Below are 22,246 nucleotides of genomic sequence, written 5' to 3'. Positions count from 1 at the left end.
AACAAAAAAAAATATGTTTTAGTGTCTACATAGTCTGAGAGCCATAAAAAACAAACCCTGTCTCTACTACATCCTATCTGTAAACATAAGTGGGATCTACATGTAGAGCATGACGACACACGGTTTGCGTTCCGTTACCATGGAGACACATAGGTCTGCATAGGAGCTGTAGACACAAAACAGTAGAGCATATTCTGCACCAGGATTTTAGCAAAGTTTCTTATCTCTAGTTATAGATGTACTGAAGGAGCAACCAGGGCATTACCATTAGGGCTCATGCACACGACAGTATTTTGCGTTCAGTATACTGGCCGTTTTTGTAGTTCAGTATGCGGTACATATACTGAACCATTCATTTCAATGTCTCCGTGTGCATTCCGTTTTAGTATTCCCGTACCGTGAAAAGATAGAACATGTCCTATTCTTGTCCGCAAATCACGTTCCGTGGCTCCATTCAAGTCAATGGGTCAGCAAAAAAAAACGGAACACATACGGAAATGTCCGTATGTCTTCCGTTTTTGCTGAACCATCTATTGAAAATGTTATGCCCAGCCCAATTTTTTCTATGTAATTACTGTATAATGTATATGGCATACGGAAAAACTGAAAGGTAAAAACGGAAACACAACGGAAACAAAAAAACGGAACAACGGATCCGTAAAAACTGGACCGCAAAACACTGAAAAAGCCATACGGTCGTGTGCATGAGCCCTTACACCTAGAGGTTCAGCTCTCGCTGCAACTGCTGCGCCCTCTGCACTTGTGATGGTGTTTACACTGCTTGTCCCTGTCAAAGTGCAGAAGGCGCAGCAGTTGCACGTAGCCGAGCCTCTAGGAGTAATGACAACGCCCCCGTTGCTCCTAGAGGCTCATTTGCATATATTAAAACATAATCTTTCTCAGCAATGCGGGCGCATATGTACATGGGACCAACACAGATGTCTTCAGCTGCCAAGTGCACATGTTAGGCCCCTTTCAGAAGAGCGAGTTCCACGCATTGGACTTGCATCACGAGTATGCAGCAGCTCCCGTCCTGACCTCCCAGCAAAGCCGGGGTCGCAAAGCATTATATTGAATGATGATGCTATGCAACTCTTACAGTCCTGGAATAACAGCATTACGTCAGTGTTATCCAATACATTCCAGAACTGTAAGGGTTACATAGCATTATAATGCTATGCGAACCCGGCAGTGCTGGGAGGTCAGGACGGGTGTTCTCCCTGACACATGCTACGTGAAAGGAGCCCAACAGGTCAGCCAGTCTCACAGGTACAAACCTGCTGACAGATGCCCTTTAATGCTCTCTTATGTGCGGCGGGTGACGCACGCTCGGCTGGCAGGGCTCTGGTATATATGACAGTAGGGCCATAAGTGGATCTTATTGATCTCCAATAAATCACAATCCACACACTTCTCAATAGCGGAGCAGCTAGTAAATCAGCGGCTTTCCCAGGACTGGACGGCAATCACAAGCCCATGTAGGTCAGAGAACAGGAACTGAGATCGTCTGGCCAAAAATAATAGGGGTGAAGTCAGCCGGCTCCGGGGAGATGGGGTCACGTGCTCTGTGGTTATCATGCGGTGGATTCTCTGCTCTGTGATAACCTCTTCTATCATTAGGCTGTGTTGATATGAATTGCCATAACGTCGATCCCCACAGGTCACAGTCACACGCTGCAGATCATTCCTCCAGGTCCATACGTGAGAAGACACTGGGGATCTTAGGCAGTGTTCACACGTGGGATTTAGGCTTGGATTCTGCACCGAATACACTTACATTCGCATAAAACGGAAGAAAATCCGTGTGGAGCAGTGAAGGCGCTGAGGATTTTACAATCTGCTGCCTGCTCACTATTTGCACAGACGTCACATGGAGCAGCCATGCATTTCGGCCCCATGCACACGACCGTGTCCACGGAGGAGTGGCGCAAAATACGGAGGGAGTCCATGTGCTGTCCGGATTTTTTTTGTGGAAAAGACACATGGACAAAGAAAGCACAAGGATGATCTGCGGTTTGTAGACCGCAAAACGGACATGGTTGTTTGCATGAGGCCTAAGTGTATTAGATTACAATGGGGCAAGTCCATGTGCAGAAATCAGTGCGGACACGGCCTAAACACTTGTTCTCAATGGACCTCTCTAGTGCCTATGCAGACCGATCAGCGGTGCCTCAAACCAAGTGCACACGCTTATGGGGAGGGGTACAGCCAGAAGCAACCCCAACCTCCCAAAATCTGCCCTATACATCATCCCTGTTCAAGTCGCCCATTTCTATTGTGTAAGCAGGGATAAGTGATCATGAGAAGTAGGGTGTGGACTGCTGTGTCCGAACCCAATCCTTTGAAACCTTTGTCAAAGATATAGCCTCCGTCCTACTGTAAAATGTATGGGCTCCGCGGAGGTCTTTGCAAACTTGCAGCAAATATCATAAGACTTGCTTCATCTCGCATCGATGAGGTAGACCGCCGCCAACTCCTTTAACACACACCTGGCATGATACAGATTTGGTTTTGATCATCCCATCATGTTCCTTAAAGGGGTATTACCATTCATGAGTAAGATCAGAATACCCACCAGAGGTGACGCTACTTAAAGGGGCTGTCCAGGATTAGAAAACCGTGGTTGCTTTTTTCCCCCCCAAAAAAGCCCCACACCTGTCCATTGAAGTGGATAAGGCTGAGCTGCAATACCCCCACACAACCTGAGGACAGGTGTGGTGCTATTTGTGGGAGACAGCAGTCGTGTTTTTCTAAGGTTGGACAACCCCTTTAAGGAAACAGCTGAGCGGCCCATGGCACGCTAAAGACCAGCCACCACATAACACAAGTATTCTGATCTCAGCCATGAATGACTGAGATGTGAATACCCCTTTAAAAGACAACTCCTGTCCAGATGTCCTACTAGGGTATATGGAAGCCATATAGTGGACGGCGAGTCCTTTCAATGGCCGCCACGTAATGCTACACGTCCCTTGCATCGGCCTCTGCAGTGACAATGTATAGTGAGACGAGGCTTCCCCAGCATCTTATGGAGGTCCTAGTGAGGGGGGGGGGGGGGGGGCGTCTCTCGCTATGGTGATCCACACCAGTCCATTTATTATATGGCCGGTCCTTCATGTGTAATACTATATTTCCTATATAGAGTGGCAGCTGACTGCGCAGAGCCGGACCGGCGCTGACCATACGATCACTACTACACCAACAGCACCCACTGCCTTCTAGTGGGGTCCTTGGGTCCCATCATATTTTGCCTATACTGCCCTGTGTGATTTGGCGGTACATCAATTAGTCCTCGGAGGACAATCCTTTCTGCATCATATTACTTCACCGTGAGCAGCCTGTCCCTGTGCTGGATGTAGAAGTGGCACTAGATGACGCCACACAACCCGTACAGGACTACATGGCGTGATTTATGCCCTACCAGACAAGAGCTTTAATAATTTCCCATTATCAGACCATTATCAGCCTGAAGGGGAAGAAGCTCAGAGATTTCCCCATTGTACTCGAGTATCAGGAAGTCCTTCACATCCCCTAGTGATGGGGTGGCCAAATTACTTCCAGTCAGGGGAGCACAAACTGCGACGGCCCCGCCGTGCCCAGTCTCCTGGTCAGAGGAATGCTTGTCCGTGCCAACCTCCTCTTTAGTTCTTTCTGGACAACATACAGGAAAATGTAACAGAACCGCTTACTCAGCTATTCTCAGAAGCTCCATAGAAGTGAATAGAAGAGCCGCGCATGCGCTGCCACCTCCCCATTACAGATGGTGCAAGACTGGGGCCCCGAAATAGGAGCGGCACCCCCACCGATGGGACATTATCTAAAGAAAGACCCGCATCTATCCCAAATATAAAGCCAGCAAAGTAGTGCTGGGTCTGGCCACCACCAAGCCTTACTATTGGCCCTCTGAAAATAGCCGAGCGGTGCGCTCAGGTAGTTTCGGAATCCCCATAGAAATAAATGGGAGTGCGACATACATGCACGATGCGCCCTCCGGGACTTTGCCATCACCGTTTATGAGATAGATGCGGGTCCCAGCGGTGAGAGTGGGCTGAAACGATTACTCGATTGAATCGAGTAATTCGACACAAAAAAAAAAATCGAGGATTCGTTTGTGTCATGTGACCACGGAGCGGGAAAGAAGCGCTTACTATTACTTACCGCTCCGTGGTCACCCGCCGGCCCATACCGTGCTGCACTGGATCCTGACACATTGTCAGGTCATAGTGCACGTAAACGCGCACTATGACCCGATGCTGTGTGACGTCAGGATCCAGTGCAGCGCGCAGAGAAGAGGAGGAAGGAGCTGTGGAGCGGCGCCCCTACAGGAAAGGCAAGTATTTTATTTCACTGGCGCTGGGGACATGGCACTGAAGGGGGACAGCCGGCACTGGGCGACACGGAGGGGCTGATCCGATGGCACTGGGCGACACGGAGGGGCTGATCCGATGGCACTGGGGGAGTGGGGGACATGGCAATGGATGGCATGGAGGGGCTGATGGCGCTGGGGTGGGGGACAGCTGATGGCACTGGGGTGGGGGACAGCTGATGGCGCTGGGGTGGGGGACAGCTGATGGCGCTGGGGTGGGGGACAGCTGATGGCGCTGGGGTGGGGGACAGCTGATGGCGCTGGGGTGGGGGACAGCTGATGGCGCTGGGGTGGGGGACAGCTGATGGCGCTGGGGTGGGGGACAGCCGGACTTGTGAAAAAAGTTAGCAGCCCGCATATGTTCACGGGCGAACAATGCGAACTGGCCATCACTAATCCTCCACACCAGGAGAGACCAGGCTGTTGCGCTCATCCGCCGGGCATTGTACAGAGGAGGCTGGAGGAGAAGGGGACAAAAAGGCTCCCAAAAGGTAGCAAATAAAAACAGCACTCAGCATCGGATACTTCAAGGTAGGCGTTTTATTGTTTAAAAACACATTTAAAAAAATAATAATAATAATAATAATAATAATTGTTTATGCGTTTTTATACAATAAAACACCTACTTTGAAGTATCCGATGCTGAGTGCTGTTTTTATTTGCTACCTTTGGAAATTGCGAGCTTTTTTTTGTCTTCACCACCTGAGGAAGACATCACATGACCCTCACTCCACCACCTGAGGATGACATCACATGACCCCCTCTCCACCACCTGAGGATGACATCACATGACCCCCTCTCCACCACCTGAGGATGACATCACATGACCCCCTCTCCACCACCTGAGGATGACATCACATGACCCCCTCTCCACCACCTGAGGATGACATCACATGACCCCCTCTCCACCACCTGAGGATGACATCACATGACCCTCACTCCACCACCTGAGGATGACATCACATGATCCCCTCTCCACCACCTGAGGATGACATCACATGATCCCCTCTCCACCACCTGAGGATGACATCACATGATCCCCTCTCCACCACCTGAGGATGACATCACATGATCCCCTCTCCACCACCTGAGGATGACATCACATGATCCCCTCTCCACCACCTGAGGATGACATCACATGATCCTCACTCCACCACCTGAGGATGACATCACATGATCCCCTCTCCACCACCTGAGGATGACATCACATGATCCCCTCTCCACCACCTGAGGATGACATCACATGATCCCCTCTCCACCACCTGAGGATGACATCACATGATCCCCTCTCCACCACCTGAGGATGACATCACATGACCCCCTCTCCACCACCTGAGGATGACATCACATGACCCCCTCTCCACCACCTGAGGATGACATCACATGACCCCCTCTCCACCACCTGAGGATGACATCACATGACCCCCTCTCCACCACCTGAGGATGACATCACATGACCCTCACTCCACCACCTGAGGATGACATCACATGATCCCCTCTCCACCACCTGAGGATGACATCACATGATCCCCTCTCCACCACCTGAGGATGACATCACATGATCCCCTCTCCACCACCTGAGGATGACATCACATGATCCCCTCTCCACCACCTGAGGATGACATCACATGATCCCCTCTCCACCACCTGAGGATGACATCACATGATCCTCACTCCACCACCTGAGGATGACATCACATGATCCCCTCTCCACCACCTGAGGATGACATCACATGATCCCCTCTCCACCACCTGAGGATGACATCACATGATCCCCTCTCCACCACCTGAGGATGACATCACATGATCCCCTCTCCACCACCTGAGGATGACATCACATGACCCCCTCTCCACCACCTGAGGATGACATCACATGACCCCCTCTCCACCACCTGAGGATGACATCACATGATCCCCTCTCCACCACCTGAGGATGACATCACATGACCCCCTCTCCACCACCTGAGGATGACATCACATGACCCCCTCTCCACCACCTGAGGATGACATCACATGACCCTCACTCCACCACCTGAGGATGACATCACATGATCCCCTCTCCACCACCTGAGGATGACATCACATGATCCCCTCTCCACCACCTGAGGATGACATCACATGATCCCCTCTCCACCACCTGAGGATGACATCACATGATCCCCTCTCCACCACCTGAGGATGACATCACATGATCCTCACTCCACCACCTGAGGATGACATCACATGATCCCCTCTCCACCACCTGAGGATGACATCACATGATCCCCTCTCCACCACCTGAGGATGACATCACATGATCCCCTCTCCACCACCTGAGGATGACATCACATGATCCCCTCTCCACCACCTGAGGATGACATCACATGATCCCCTCTCCACCACCTGAGGATGACATCACATGATCCCCTCTCCACCACCTGAGGATGACATCACATGATCCCCTCTCCACCACCTGAGGATGACATCACATGATCCCCTCTCCACCACCTGAGGATGACATCACATGATCCCCTCTCCACCACCTGAGGATGACATCACATGATCCCCTCTCCACCACCTGAGGATGACATCACATGATCCTCACTCCACCACATGAGGATGACATCACATGATCCCCACTCCACCACCTGAGGATGACATCACATGACAATCACAGCAGCCATCAAATCCCATGTCACTGAGCGCCTGTCCAGTGTCCCCTGAGGCGTCCTCCCTCCTCCTGCCCAGGATCACATTACTCACATCTGCCATGGTCCCAGTCCTGCCGCTACTGGCTGCTCCCAGTACACTGCACTGGTGTCTTCAAGTCCTTCCGGCCTCACTGACGTCACCGGCTACGTCACGGCCCGTCCTGCCCACTCCTGGGCGGCTGTCTCCTCCGCTAACCCCCTACATGACGTCAGCGGGTGTACCACTGCGACTATGACCGGGTGACGGCGCCCCTGACTATGGGTGGTGTATACGGTGAGATGAGCGGGGATCGGGGCTCCTTGGAGTCATGCCGCCTGCTTACCCACAGTGCTTTGCGGTGCACATGGCGGGACTTTTGGGTTCAGTTGTCCTGAAGTAGTGTATTAGACCGCAAAGTAAAGCAAAAGTGACGTCATGAGGCGCCGCGCGTGGCCCACAGTGATGGCACGTCCGAGCCCAGATCACTAATCTGTGTAAAGTAGAACAGGCTTAGTTGCCCATAGCAACCAATCAGATTCCGCCTTTCATTTTCCAAAAGAGCTCTGAAAAGTGAAAGGTGGAATCTGATTGGTTGCTATTAGGGATGCGCGAACTTGTGGATGTGCGAACTGGGGTGTCTAGGGCCCACCAGTAAAATGTATTTTAGGGGCCACCGTATGGATATATTCAAATATTACCTGCTCAGACAGCAGCAAGATGCTACCAGATGATTGAATATGGGGGTCCCTGCAGCGGCTTTCCTCTATACCTAGAAGTCATCTCAGCTCTGATCGAGTCTATGATAATAAACTCTGTCAATTCTTTAATAATCAATAATCTATTAAGTTTTTTATATGAACATAGGCTGGCTGAGGTGCTGTACATTGAATATATGTATGTAGTGCAGTAAGTCTACTGTGTTATGTGCCACTTGTGCGGGGGGGTGGGAGACTAGGGACCCACATTGCTCAGGGGCCCACCGGGGGATTCACCTGTACCCCTGTGGGCCAGTCCGAGCCTGGTTCGGGTTATCTAAGAACCATGATGTCCCTGTGGACTGCAGGGAATGTCCTCTGGTTTCTGGTGCCGAGACATGATCAGCAGCTTATTTAATACTCAAAAGGGTTTTTCATTTTCAGGGGCCTTTTGGGCAACTCTGCCCCCTCTTCCTTACCCCCCCATGTGGCTGGACCAGAGGAGGGAAGCATACTCAGCTGCTGTTTAATGCGGACATGTGGCTGGCTGCAGCAGTAACGTGCCCCCCTGGAATGCGGATCAACTTGTGGTAAAGTTTGGGAAAGGGTGGGCATTAATTTAAAGGGATTGTGCCAAATTTAGAAGTTAGCCCCCTAGAAGTTGGCCAACTAAATGATCGCTGAGGGTTCGACCACTGGGATTCTCAGCGATCCCAAGAATGGAGGTCCTGCTTCACCGATCTGAAGGAGCGTCAGGTCGAGCCTGCGTCCTGCTATTTCATTCATTCTCTATGGGAGACCTGGAAATAGGCAAGTGACCTACTCCTCTATGAAGGATGACTGTATATTTCTACTGCCAGCTGCACCTCGTAGAGTGAAGGGGACGTCCAGTCCACAAGAAAGGTCAATCAGAGACATGGAGCTGGGGTCCCATACCACCATGACCACCTTAAGCACAAAGTTCATGGCTACTAGGGTTCAGCGAATTAAAGTATCTAAAGTAGACTTTGATTCGAATTTCAGGGAAAAGTCAACTTGCCGCAAAATCAATTTACCCTGAAATGGCGGTAAAAAAAAAAAAATAATACTCTCCTCAGCCATCTTGATTGAAGATCCCATGCAAATTCTTGTGCACTGTGGCATATGATGTCATCACGCACCACGCAATCAAGATAGCCGTGACGGCCTCTTTGTATTTTTTTCCCTCAATGGTTTAACCCCTGAAAACCCTCATTTTTAATCTCAGATGTTGCGATCAACAATGGACGCTGCATCTGAGGGGTTCAGTGACGGAGGGCAGCACAATCGTCATTCCCCGTCATTGCGCCCGCTACTTACAAAAAATGCGCTTCGTGACGAAGTAAATTGTCACGAATAGTGTTGGGCGAACTTGTGTTTTCAAGTTCGGCGTACAAGGTTCGGGTTATCTAAGAATTCGTTATGGACTCCGCTACCATGGACCGTAACTTATGGTCTGTGGTAACGGAATCCATAACAGAATTCTTAGATAACTTTGTACGCCGAACTTGAAGTGAATTTCTTTGTAGAATTTGGCAAAGCAGCCAAATAAAATTTTTGTAATCTTCGCTCATCACTAGTGGCTAGACTACCTGAAGGGTCTCCTGTGCCTTGTGCTCCTTCCTATGGTCTCACTGTAATCTACATTTGCTCGTCTGCCCCCATCCATTATCCACATTGTTCAGTCTTCACTAGAGATGAGCGAACTTCTGTTTTCAAGTTGGACGTACAAGGTTCGGGTTATCTAAGAATTCCGATATGGATTCCGCTACCATAAGTTATGGTCCGTGGTAGTGGAATCCATAATGGAATTCTTAGATAACCCGAACCTTGAAAACAGAAGTTCGCTCAGCACTAGTCTTCACCCATCTTGGGAGGGGAGCCCATTTGCTTGTTGCTGGACCCATTATCAGCTGCTGTCACCCCGCTAATGAAGCCAGTGACTGGATTGACGCCAATATCTTTTTATTTTTCAGATGGACGATATAAAATCCGGGCCGATACAGTGAACAATGGAGGTGCTTTGTAACAGCGATCATGTACTCGCCCACAATGGTCAAATGGTGACGTTTCATCTACTGCGCAGAAAAAATAGCCCAGACCCTGCCAAAAAAAATGTTCTCACCTTCTCAAGGAAGGCATTTAATGCTGAGACTGGACAGTTCATTGAAATCTCTGGTGGCGAGTACAGCATCCAATCTAGTAAGTCCACGCTGGAACTTGTTCGCGTTCGCTGTGTGGCCGACGCCAGGACCGGCATTAAGCTTCCATGCGTTCTGCTGAGGACTTGTAAGAGGAAATCCGGTGATTCATGGCGGCTGATTTCGCTGCTGCTCCACCCGTCAAATGAACTGGAAACCTGTCTGAAGTTCAAAGTGGACTCGGAAACCATAGAAGATCTATACATCACTGATGGTCCGACCATTCTGTGGAGACAGCAGGAAAAACTCCTTCATGTCTCATCTTTGACTTCAGAAGTTTTTACGGCTCCGATAGATATTTCCGCTGTTCTTTGGGCCGGGACAACTGAAGAAGGAACTTGTATTTTGGGTGTAACAACCGTGAGATTGGACGGCAGGCGTTTAACAGGCTCTTCTCTTCCTAATAGAAGTCTTCAAGGAAACCAGTTTGTTTTGTACTGCCTCGAAAATCGGAACGCCGTGCCAGGATCTTGTCTTGCTCCTCATGCATACTCAAGTGTGCTGCGCTGCCTTGAAGTTTGTACCATGCAAAATGTTAGTGGCAGATATGAGACGTCAGCAATAGCAGCCAGCGGTAAGCAATTGATCTGCTTCCATAATGGAGTCCCTAAGCAGGTTTGCCAGCTGCCGTCTGAAAACCTTTCAAAACTACAGCTTGCATCCACAAGCCGGGCGGACTTATTATGTGTTCTTTCCTTCTCTTCCGGGGAAGCATGTGGAATATGGAAAGATGGATGGAAGGTAATTGTTCTTCTATGTATATCTGTCTTTGTACCTGTGTAAAGAGATTTTCCCATCTTATAAAGTGGTGGCGTAGCATCAGGATAGTCTGTGATCGGACCAGGGTCGATCTTTGGAACCCTCGCCGATACCTATAATGAAGGGCTAAATTCTCCACACAGCAGCACCCGGCCACCTGCTGATGAGGGCTCATGCACGCGAACGTATTTTCTTTCTGTGTCCGTTACTTTTTTTTTGTTTTGTTTTCTTAGTTTTTTTTTGCGGACCGTATGTGGAACCATTCATTTCAATGGGTCTGCCCAAAAAAAAAACGGAAGTTACTCCACGTGCATTCCATTTCCCTATTTCCCTTCCGCAAAGAGATAGAACATGTCCTATTATTGTCCGCATTACGAGGGGCCAGCTGTTCCGTCGTTCTGCAAAATACGGAATGCACACGAACGTCATCCATATTTTTTGCGGACCGCAAAATACATGTGGTCGTGTGCATGAGCCCTTAGGAAACCATTGCTCCATGTAAAGGCCTCGTGCACACGTCCGTAAGTGTTTTGCGGCCCACAAAACACGGATCCCGGCCAAGTGCATGGTGCAATTATTATTATTTTATTTTACTTCTGTAAATGTCTGCCGCGCACACGAGCCCAAAGGGGTATTCCAGGATTTAAGACGTAATGGCCTGTCCTGCAGCGCTGCTCCTACTGACTTTAATTTATGGAGCTGTGTATTTCCAGTGCCGACTTCGTACCAGAGCTACTGCAGATCAGTGGGGGTGCGGGGTGTTGGACCCCAGTTGATCAGATAGTGGTGACTTATTCTGAGGAGGGGTCATCACTTGTAAATCCTGGAGTACCCCTTTTAGAGAATGGGGCTTACTGCAGCTGCCTGCACAACCGGGCAGCCAGGAGAGGCGGGGGGGGATCCAGGGCCGGATTAAGAGCATCATGGGCCTGGTGCTGAAGATTTTAACCCCTTAAGGACACATGACGTACCGGTACGGCATGTTTCCCGAGTCCTTAAGGACACATGACGTACCGGTACGTCATGGCTTTAAATAGCGATGCCGGCGCCGCGGGGGTTAATCGGAACGGGATGCCGGCTGAAATCATTCAGCCGGCATCCTGTAACAATGCAGGGGGGGGTCATTTGACCCCCCCGCATCGACGATCGCAGAAAACCGCAGGTCAATTCAGACCTGGGGTTTTCTGCGTTTCTGGTCCATTCGGGTGTCCTGTGACCCGATGAACCGGAAAAAGACTGCGATCGGTGGCGTAATTATACACCACCTATCGCAGTCCGAGGATTTGGAGAGGCGGTGCTGGCTCTGGTGCTGAATGCCGCTGTCCAGGGTGCTGATTGGTGCAGGGGAGAGAGGCGCGAGATTCAAACTTCCTGCGCTCCTCTCTCCCCTCCTCTTCCTGTCCAGCACCCTGACCGTGCAGCATCGTCCAGCACCAGCTCCTGTGTCCCCCTAATCGCCATCCATCACCCTCCTGCACCCATCGCCACCCAGGTAGGTTAGGGTCAGTGAGGGAGAGGCACCTTTAGGCAGGGATTGAAGGGAAAAGTTAGAAAAAAAAAAGAAAAAAAAAAAACATTTATTCTAAACTTTTTTGTTTCAGCTTTCAGACCCCAGACCCCCCCTGCCACTTGCCCCCCCGCATCCCCACCACCACCAGTACCCCCCCCCCCATCACCAGCCCCCCCAGGGTACACTTACAAATTTCGTGTGTACGAGGGGCGAGATTCCCGGATTCAACCACCAGTATGTCCCCCCACTCTGGGTGTTACCGGGAAACTCGTGTGGGACCTTATGCACCCACTGCTGGATAAGGGTTACCACTTGTACGTGGACAACTTTTATACCAGCATTCCCTTGTTCAGGTCCCTTGCCGCCAGATCCACGTTCGCTTGTGGGACCGTGCGGAAAAATCAACGCGGCCTCCCTGCCCACCCCCTCCAGGTACCTATCCCCAGGGGTGAGACCCGTGCCCTTACCAGTGGAAGCCTGTTGCTGGTCAGGTATAAGGACAAGAGGGATGTCCTTATGCTGTCCACAATCCACGGTAACGGCACCACCCCTGTCCCTGTGCGAGGTACCGCGGCAATGGTCCTCAAGCCCGATTGTATCGTCGCCTACAATCGGTATATGGGAGGAGTTGATCTCTCTGATCAAGTCTTCAAGCCATATAACGCCATGCGCAAAACCCGGGCACGGTACAAAAAAGTTGCGGTCTACTTGGTACAGGTTGCCATGTACAACTCTTTTGTACTATCCCGAAGCGCTGGCAGCACAGGGACATTCCTCCAGTTCTATGAGGCAGTCCTCAAAGACCTGATCTTTTCGGACCGGGAAAGAGCAGGCCGGAGTACCTCGGGAACTAGAGGCGCCCGGATCGTCCCTGGCCAACACTTTCCAGGTGTGGTCCCCCATACTGGAAAGAAGGGACGAACCCAAAAAAAGTGCAGAGTGTGTCGCAGGAGGGGGATATACGGAAGGACACCACCACTCAGTGCGACACGTGCCCCGATCATCCGGGCCTCTGCGTTATCGATTGCTTCAGGGAGTATCACACTTCCATGGAGTACTAAATTTATATCCCAATTTAGCACTGACATCGGAAAAAAAACTATGGTTCTCAGACTTTGGAGACACAGAAACAATTTTTTTTCCCCAAAAAAATATTAGTTTTAGTGCAGGCATCCTCAAACTGCGGCCCTCCAGATGTTGTAAAACTATAACTCCCAGCATGCCCAGACAACCTACAGCCATCAGCAGGGCATGGTGGGAATTGTAGTTTTACAATATCTGGAGGGCCGCAGTTTTAGGATGCCTGCTTAGTGTCTCCAAAGTCTGAGAGCCATACATATTGGGCATCGTCGCGTGCGTAAAAGTCGTCGCTATAAAAATAACATTTGACCAAACCCCTCGGATGAACAGCGTTAAAAATATAAAATAAAAACGGTGCCAAAACACCCATTTTTGGGCAAAATTTCCATTTGAATCCTTTTTTTCCAGTAATAAAGCAAGGGTTAACAGCCAAAAAAACTCAATATTTAAGGCCCTGATTCTGTAGTTTGCAGAAACACCCCATATGTGGTCGTAAATGGCTATATAGCCGCACGGCAGGGCATAGAACGAAGGGAACTCCATATGGTTTCTGGAAGGCAGATTTTGATGGACAGTTTTTTTTTTTTTACACCATGTCCCATTAGAAGCCCCCCCTGATGTAGCCTAGACTAGAAACTCCAAAAAAGTGACCCCATCTAAGAAACTACACCCCTCAAGGTATTCAAAAGTTACTTTATAAACTTTGTTAACCCTTTAGGTGTTCCACAAAACTAAATAGCAAATGTAGAAAAATTTTAGAATTTTATTTTTTTGTTACCTTGCCTCAAAAAAGTGTAATATAGAGCAACCAAAAATCATATTTACCCCTAAAATAGTCCCAAAACAACAACCACCTTATCCCATAGTTTCCTAGATGGGGTCACTTTTATGGAGTTTCTACTCTAGGGGTGCATCAGGGGGGCTTGAAAGGGTACATGGTGTAAATACACCAGTCCAGCAAAATCTGCCTTCCAAAACCCATATGGTGTTCCCCTTCTTCTATGTCCTGCCGTTTAGCCAAATAGTAGTTTACGACCACATTTGGGGTGTTTCTGCAAACTACATAATCAGGGCAACCCATTTTGAGTTTTGTTTGGCTGTTAACAAATTTTTTTCCAGTAATAAAGTAAGGGTTAAAATGGAAAATTTTCCAAAAAATAGAAATTTCTAAATTGTTTCTCCATCTGCCAATAACTCTTGTGGAACACCTAAAGGGTTAACAAAGTTTGTAAACCCAGTTTTGAATACCTTGAGGGGTGTACTTTCTTAGATGGAGTCACTTTTTTGAAATTTCTATTCTAGGGGTGCAACAGGGGGCTTCAAATGGGACATGGTATAAACAAAACCAGTCCTGCAAAATCTGCCTTCCAAAACCCATATGGCGTGCCCCTCTTTCTATGTCCTCCCGTTTGGCCAAACAGTAGTTTACAACCACATATGGGGTGTTTTTGCAAACTACAGAATCAGGGCAACCCATATTGAGTTTTGTTTGGCAGTTAACCCTTGTTTTTTTCCTGGAAAAAATTGATTATATTGGAAAATTTTCCAAAAAATCTAAATTCTAAAAATTTATGTCCATTTGCCATGAAGTGTTGTGGAAGACCTAAAGGGTTAACAAAGTTTGTAAAAACAGTTTTGAATACCTTGAGGGGTGTAGTTTCTAGAATGGGGTCATTTTTGGGTGGTTTCTATTATGTAAGCCTCACAAAGTGACTTCAAACCTGAACTGGTCCATAAAAAGTGGGATTTTAAAGATTTCTGAAAATTTCAAAATTTGCTTCTAAACTTCTAAGCCTTGTAACATCCCCAAAAAACAATCTCAGAACGGCCTGGGTAAGTCAAAGCGTTTTAAAGTTATCAGCACTTAAAGTGACAGTGGTCAGATTTGCAAAAAATGGCCTGGTCCTTAAGGTGAAATAGGGCTGTGTCCTTAAGGGGTTAATGGGCCTTTTTTATAGAAAATAAAAATGCAACGCCTATAGGCATATCTGTTTATAATACCTGATCTATTATAAGCAGATATACCCCTCAGGAGCATTGAAGAGCTAGGTGACTATTTCTCACTTAGCTTTTCCATGCTCCTGAATGGCATATCTGCTTATAATAGATCAGGCTCCGCTATTATAAAGATATATGCCCATAAGCAGATATGCAATTCAGGAGCATGGAAAAGCTAGGTGAAAAAATCATCACCCAGCTTTTCCATGCCCCTGAATGACATATGTATAAATTATACAGTATAATAGGTGAGGTGAGCCAATGCTGAGTTACTTTCTTACCGCCTATGAGTTGTTTTCTGGGCAAGTGGGCAGTACACTGAAGGCTGCTGAACGCGACTCACCGCCGGCTGCCAGCACCGCACCTGACTCCAAGCAGGAAGAATTTTTAACTTCCTGCGCGCAGCAGCCGTCACGGTCTTCCACTTTACGGCAGGACCCAGGGGAGGAGTCTGACGTGACGACGCAGCACGGCGGTGAGTCGCGTTCAGCAGCCTTCTGACAGTCGGCCCGGTTCCTCTAACTGGGTAGCGGGGCAGCCGCTAGGCAACTTCAGCGAGGCCGAGGCAGTGGCGGATCCAGAGCCTGGTCTCGGGAGGGGCACTTCCAGATTATTTTCTGTCCGCGGCCACAAAACAATGGTGCTTATAGAACAGACTCCACAGTGTAGCGGTATACTGTATATTGTGGGGCACAGTGTAGAGGTATACTGTATATTGTGGGGCACAGTGTACCGGTATACTGTATATTGTGGGGCACAGTGTAGAGGTATACTGTATATTGTGGGGCACAGTGTAGCGGTATACTGTATATTGTGGGGCACAGTGTAGAGGTATACTGTATATTGTGGGGCACAGTGTAGCGGTATACTGTATATTGTGGGGCACAGTGTAGCGGTATACTGTATATTGTGGGGCACAGTGTAGCAGTATACTGTATATTGTGGGGCACAGTGGATGCTATATGTGTATAACATAAACATATTTCACATGAAAACTTACAATTACTTGGCTTGGCCCTTGGGGATCTCGGTCACCACTTCAACACTTTGGCCGGGGGCTCGGTGGAGCTGATGTTGTGTTTTATCCTAATGAGAAAGATTTCATAATAAGGATTTGGAGAAGGGGCAGAGGGATAGCAGAGCAGGGAGAGGCTGGTGCTGCTACTAGGGGGTCATACCGTGGGGGAGTAATAAAGCCCACCATAATGCCCCCCCCCCCCAGTAGAAATAATTTGCCTTATAATATGACAGTGCAAAAAATACCCCCTTGTAATGCCCCCAGTTGAGCTAATGTCCCCATAATGTGCCAGTATAAAATACCCCTATATAGTGCCCCCAGTAAATGCCCCCATAGTGCTCCTCTCCCCCCCTTCCTCCTAGTGCCCCCCATAATGTACCAGTATAAAATGCCCCATATATAGTGCCCCAGTAGATGCCCTCAGTGTCCCCCATAATTTGCAAGTATAAAATACCCCTTCTTAGTGCCCCCGTAAATGACCCCATAGTACTCCTCTCCCCAACAGTACCCACCATAATGTGCCCCAGTATAAAATGCTACTGTACAGAGCCCCCCATATAAAATACCCCTTCTTTGTGGCCTCAGTAGATGCCCCTATAGTGCCCACCAAGAATGTTCCAGTAAAAAGTGCCCCCAATAATGTGCCAGTAAAAAGTGCCCCCAAAAATGTGCCAGTAAAATGTGCCCCCATAGATGCCTCCCACATCATGTGCCTGTAACAAGAGGGCCCCCCCCTATGCCCCATCATGTGCCATTAACAGGAGGGCCCCCCCTCCATCATGTGCCAGTAACAGGAGGGCCCCCCCCTCCATCATGTGCTAGTAACAGGAGGGCCCCCCCCTCCATCATGTGCTAGTAAAAGACTTACTAAAAGTATTGTAATACATATAAAAATAAGCACTTATACTTACCTCCATGTCAGCGATGCAGGCCTCTTCCAGTCTGTGTCCCGCGCTGTATGGCTCAGGCGGCGTGATGACGCAGGGGAGGGACGCGCCTCTTCCTCCCCTGCCCTGCAGCAGGACAGCGATACAGATGGAGATGAGCGCTTTCACAATGGAAGCGCTCCTCTCCCTGTGCCGGAACGCCGCCCCCTACTTTAAAGGGGTTGTCCGGGTTCAGAGCTGAACCCGGACATCCCTCCTTTTTCACCTGACATGCGGAGGGCAAAGGCATTTTTTGGAGATCCGGTGACGTACTGGGGCTCTCCATGGGGCTGCCAGGAACCCCGGTGATGTCACCGGCACTGATGGGCGGGATTTAGCTCTGCCCTAGCCAGTAAAACGGCTAGGGCAGAGCTAAAGCCCGCCCCTCAGAGCCGGTGACGTCACCGAACACTGAATATGGATGCCCATTCGCCCTTAGTGTGCAAGCTAGTGAGTAAACTAAGGCTTTGGTCACATCACGTGGCAGCTTTTGTTTTTTTGCGGTAGTCAACTATATCGGAAAACGCAGTCTGCTGAGCTTCCCTATGGTATGCAAACTTTTACCATCCTGATGAAGGCCATAGGAAACTTTTTGGCTTTAGCAGGTCATGGCGGCCTATGGATGCGTTACACCAAGCTCACATGTTCACATAGTATGATGTGAACACAGCCGAACACTGTCCCCAAGATCAGGACTGATAACAGAGCGTGATATTGCCCTATGCTCTTAAAGGCAATGTGTCTCCAGTTTTCTGCTGCCCTTACATTCAAATCCTAACATCTACAGCGCTTGGGTCCCCAAATTCATGAGCTCTCCCCGCCCTCCTGCCTCTGATTGACAGGTTTTTTCCATATGAATCAGCAGCAGGTGGGCGGGGAAAGCCGTGAGCTCGTGAATATTCGGGACTCGTCATTATGTGCTGGTGCCGTTTAGTTCAAGATTTTGGCAGAACAGCTCTGGGTCAGTTAAAGAAAGCGACCCAGCCTTTAGTTAAGGAGACCTGTCGCTTGTTTATGTCACCCTTAATTAGGACACCATAAAACTGGTGACAGATTCCCTTTAAGTGTTAGAGGGCTCCACAAAAGGAGTATTAGAAATACAGCAGGGCCCGAGGGGGGCAAGGCAAAATTACAGTTCTCTCTTTGGCGCTCTTTGAATCCTTGTCCCATCCACTGTCCTCTCGGGTTCTGCTGTAGTAAAGGTCCCTTTACATTGCTGGATGAAACAGACGATTGTCAGGAAGGAGGCGTTCCTTCCTGACAATAACCTGCTCATCAGTGGAGGAGACTGCGCCATTTACAAGCAGCGATCTCCTCCACAGTATGGTGAGGAGCCATCACTAATGCAGTTGCTCATCCCCATACAGAATCCATTTTTGTCAGCAGCAGAGGCCGTTTAGACGCCACGATCTGCTGCCGGCAAACAATCAGTTAAGTCCCCTTTACACTGCCGATGTTTAGGCAGATTATTGCTAACACACAGGTTTTTACAAACACTCATTAGCGATAATCTGTAAAGGTGCCGCTGGTTACCTGATGAATTGGCAAGATGCTCTTTCATCGGGTAATTGCATCTTTCATGCGGTCTCCTAAATCATCGTTTGGCGGCCGCAGATCGTGGTGTCTAAACGGCCTATTCTGTTGGCGATGGCATTAGTGATCTCTCCTCCCTATACTGTGGAGGAGATTGCTGTATGTAAATGCAGCGGTCTCCTCCACTGACTCACAGGCGATTGTCAGAAAGGAACGCCAGCCTCATCTGTCAGTGTAAGGGGGTCTTTAGTTGACCACGCCAATGATCCTGTTACCCAATGAACTCAATAATCTGCACGAACATTGGGCAGTGTAAGGGCTGTTTCACACAAGCGAGTCCATCGCGGGAATCACGCTCTGTGTAATCTTCCAGGAGCGCACGGCATTATCATAATTTATAATGCTGTGTGCCTCTGCTTGACCTTACTGTTATAGAATAATACTGACCTAAAGCTGTCGCTATTATCCTGTACCAGTAAGGTCAAGCAGAGGCACACAGCATTATAAATCCGTATACTGCAGTGCGCTCCTGCAAGTCCAGGAGGATCACACTCGCACACCGGAGCGCGATTCCCGGAATGGACTCGCTCGTGTGAAACAGCCCTAAAGCGGCTTTTAGATTATCATCAGTTTAGCCGAGGATAAGGACAGGGCTACCTGTCACTGGCGGGATGAAAAGTGTAAAATCTTGCAGCCATCGTGACTGACATGTAATGCATATATTTATCTCTACAGACAGCTGCCACCTGGCAACATGTCCGCAATATACTGGTGGACGATTTTGTGGGCCGTGGCTCCGATCAAGTTCTCTTGCTGTTCAATGATGATCCAAGCAACTCCTCCAAACCCGGAGCATTCAGACTGACTGACTGTGGAGACATCAATTACCCAGTAAGTGTTCGGTTATCTGCATGTACGGCTGTGGACTGAATAGCAGTGCGCTTGTCTAGTCGGCCCGGCAAATTCATCCTCTCCTAAGAGACCCAAGACTCTACATCCGTCGAGTGGTGGACAGGCACGTGTACTATCTGCTCATTCAGAGAGAGGACGTGAGGACCCTCTATTGTGAGGATTGCTGGGGTCCCTGCAATTGGACCCCAGCAATCCAACCTTCATCCCCTATCCTGTTGATGGGTGACAAGTACTTTTTTGTAGAATAATCCATAATAACCCTTTAGGATACATAAGTAAAATTCAGAACAGCTGCAGGGTACGTTTTTAAGAAACAGAAAAACAGCGTTTTGGTGACAGGTAGTGTGAAATTGTACCGTATATAGCGCTGTTATCACTGCACACAAGTCAGATCACTAATAGAGTTTAACAGGTTATTTGGGCAGTAATGCCCTGCTTTTGATGGGATGTGTTAAGGGGGTGGTCCACTTTAAAAGAGTTCAGGCTGAAGGGCACTCTTCTGTCCCAGGGTAATCTGACATGTACCTGAGCTGCTATGTATATATCCCTCTGCCGTGTCCGTGCAGTTAGCATGGTGGTTTAGTCATGTGACCACTTCCTTACCAGCCACAGTCTAGCGCCTGCGCAGAAGAGAATACCAGCAACTCGGATGAGCTGAAAGGTACATGTCAGATTACTGTGACACAGCATGGTACTGGGTGGGTACTATCTCTCCTTGGGAGAGCGACTGAAGAGACTTATAGGCCATACATTCTCCTCTGGGAAGAAAGGGATGCAGATGAGCTCTTAACAAGCTCTATCTCTAATACCATCAGATGTAAGGCAGCTATCCTGTCAGTCAATGTTCTACCCTTTAAATAGGCCATGAGGCATGACTTGGATATTAAATAAGCCAGTGTCTCATCTGCAGAGAGCTGTTTTGGGGTGATTGCCCCTCATCAGTGCAGAGCAGAGAGTACTGGCTTATCTGGGTGAGAGGCCTAAGTCAGGATTTTGGGAACTATCTCTCTTTGACTTATAGCAGCGGTTCTCAACCTAGGGGTCGCGACCCCTTTGGTGGTCGATCGGCCCTTTCCGGAGGGTCGTCTGAGGCTTCCTATTGTGGGTCGCCCGCACAACGGCAGTGGCCCCTTATCCTCGCGCACAGGAAGTTATGTCCTATCACTGCCTGTGCTTGAAGGAGCCTGACGTCTGGACGGGTAAGTCGGGCCGCCTGTCTGCTGAGGTCCGAGTTTTTTCGTTAATGACACCGCAGCTGAGCACCACTGCCACCAATGATTTAATTGAGCCTGGCTAATTTTAATTATTTGGCTGAGCAAGGCTTAATTTATTTGGGGGGACATGAAGCACCGCTGATTTATTTATTTGGGGGACCCTGAGCACCATTGATTTATTTATTTGGGGGAAACCTGATGCACCACTGATTTATTTATTTGGGGGAGACCTGAGCACCGCTGATTTATTTATTTGGGGGTACCCTGAGCACCGCTGATTTATTTATTTGGGGGTACCCTGAGCACCGCTGATTTATTTATTTGGGGGTACCCTGAGCCCCGCTGATTTATTTATTTGGGGGAGACCTGAAGCCCCGCTGATTTATTTATTTGGGGGACCCTGAGCACCACTGATTTTTTTTTTTTTTGTTTATTATTTATTTTAAAGTTATTTATTTGGTTTACAAATATTTAGTATTTATGCTAAAGTTCTGTGGTTATGAATGAATACTTGTGTATTTGAATTAACATTTGGTGTATTGGTGTCTGTGCGTGTTTTTGGTGGGTCATCATAACAGTAGCAAAATTAGTTATGACGTAGCAAGGAAAAAAATGTAATGGTTGGGGGTCACCACAACATGAGGAACTGTATTAAGGGGTCACGGCTTTAGAAAGGTTGAGAACCACTGACTTACAGGATAGCTGCCTTACATCTGGTGGCATTAGAGGCGGAGCTTGTTAAGAGCTCATTTGCATCCCTTTCTTCCCAGAATTCCAGAGGAGCATGTATGGCCTATAAGTCTCCTCACACTGTAAAGATAAGTGACCGTGATCGAATCTAGAGACCTCCGACCTGTCAGCAGAACTGATTGTGTGAGCACTTACTGCTTTTCATGAAACCGCAAACAAAGGACATTTTTCTGCAGTGTTAATAGCTGTACTGTGTATACACTAGTCTTATATTCATTGTCCGCTCATTTTCCAACCTTAAGGGTCCATTCACACGTCCGCAAAATGGATCCGGATCCGTTCCGCAACTTTGCAGAATGGATCCGGACCCATTCATTTTCAATAGGGCCGCAAAGATGCGGACAGCACACAGTGTGCTGTCCGCATCCGCACTTCCGTTCCGCAAAAAAATAGAACATGTCCTATTCTTGTCCGCAATAGCGGACAAGAATAGGCCTTACGGACGTGTGAATGAACCTTAAAAGGTTTGTCCTTCGAAAAACATTGGGGGAGATGTATCCCCATAGCAACCAATCAGATTCCACCTTTCATTTTTCAGAGGTCCTTTGGAACACAAAAGGTGAAACCTGATTGGTTGCTATGGGCAACTAAGCCAG

At 48.7% G+C, this 22,246-nt stretch overlaps 2 protein-coding genes across 2 annotated transcripts in view; one reads left to right on the top strand and one right to left on the bottom strand.

Annotated features, from left to right (window-relative positions):
• Positions 1–7,301, bottom strand: part of MOSPD2 (motile sperm domain containing 2) — a 113,257-nt gene extending 105,956 nt beyond the window's left edge. Inside the window, exon 1 of the mRNA XM_040423307.1 lies at positions 7,109–7,301. Within this exon, the coding sequence (XP_040279241.1) occupies positions 7,109–7,117 (9 nt within the window). The 5' untranslated portion in view covers positions 7,118–7,301. The remainder of the gene's footprint in view (positions 1–7,108) is intronic.
• The window catches only part of FANCB (FA complementation group B), a 38,070-nt gene continuing 23,051 nt past the window's right edge, over positions 7,228–22,246 (top strand). The window contains exons 1-3 of the mRNA XM_040423306.1: positions 7,228–7,330; positions 9,726–10,691; positions 19,510–19,665. Of these exons, the coding sequence (XP_040279240.1) occupies positions 9,762–10,691; positions 19,510–19,665 (1,086 nt within the window). The 5' untranslated portion in view covers positions 7,228–7,330; positions 9,726–9,761. The remainder of the gene's footprint in view (positions 7,331–9,725; positions 10,692–19,509; positions 19,666–22,246) is intronic.

The sequence above is a fragment of the Bufo bufo genome, chromosome 3 (genome assembly GCF_905171765.1).
Source record: "Bufo bufo chromosome 3, aBufBuf1.1, whole genome shotgun sequence".
Lineage (NCBI taxonomy): Eukaryota > Metazoa > Chordata > Amphibia > Anura > Bufonidae > Bufo > Bufo bufo.
This window is presented reverse-complemented; position numbering and strand designations above follow the sequence as displayed.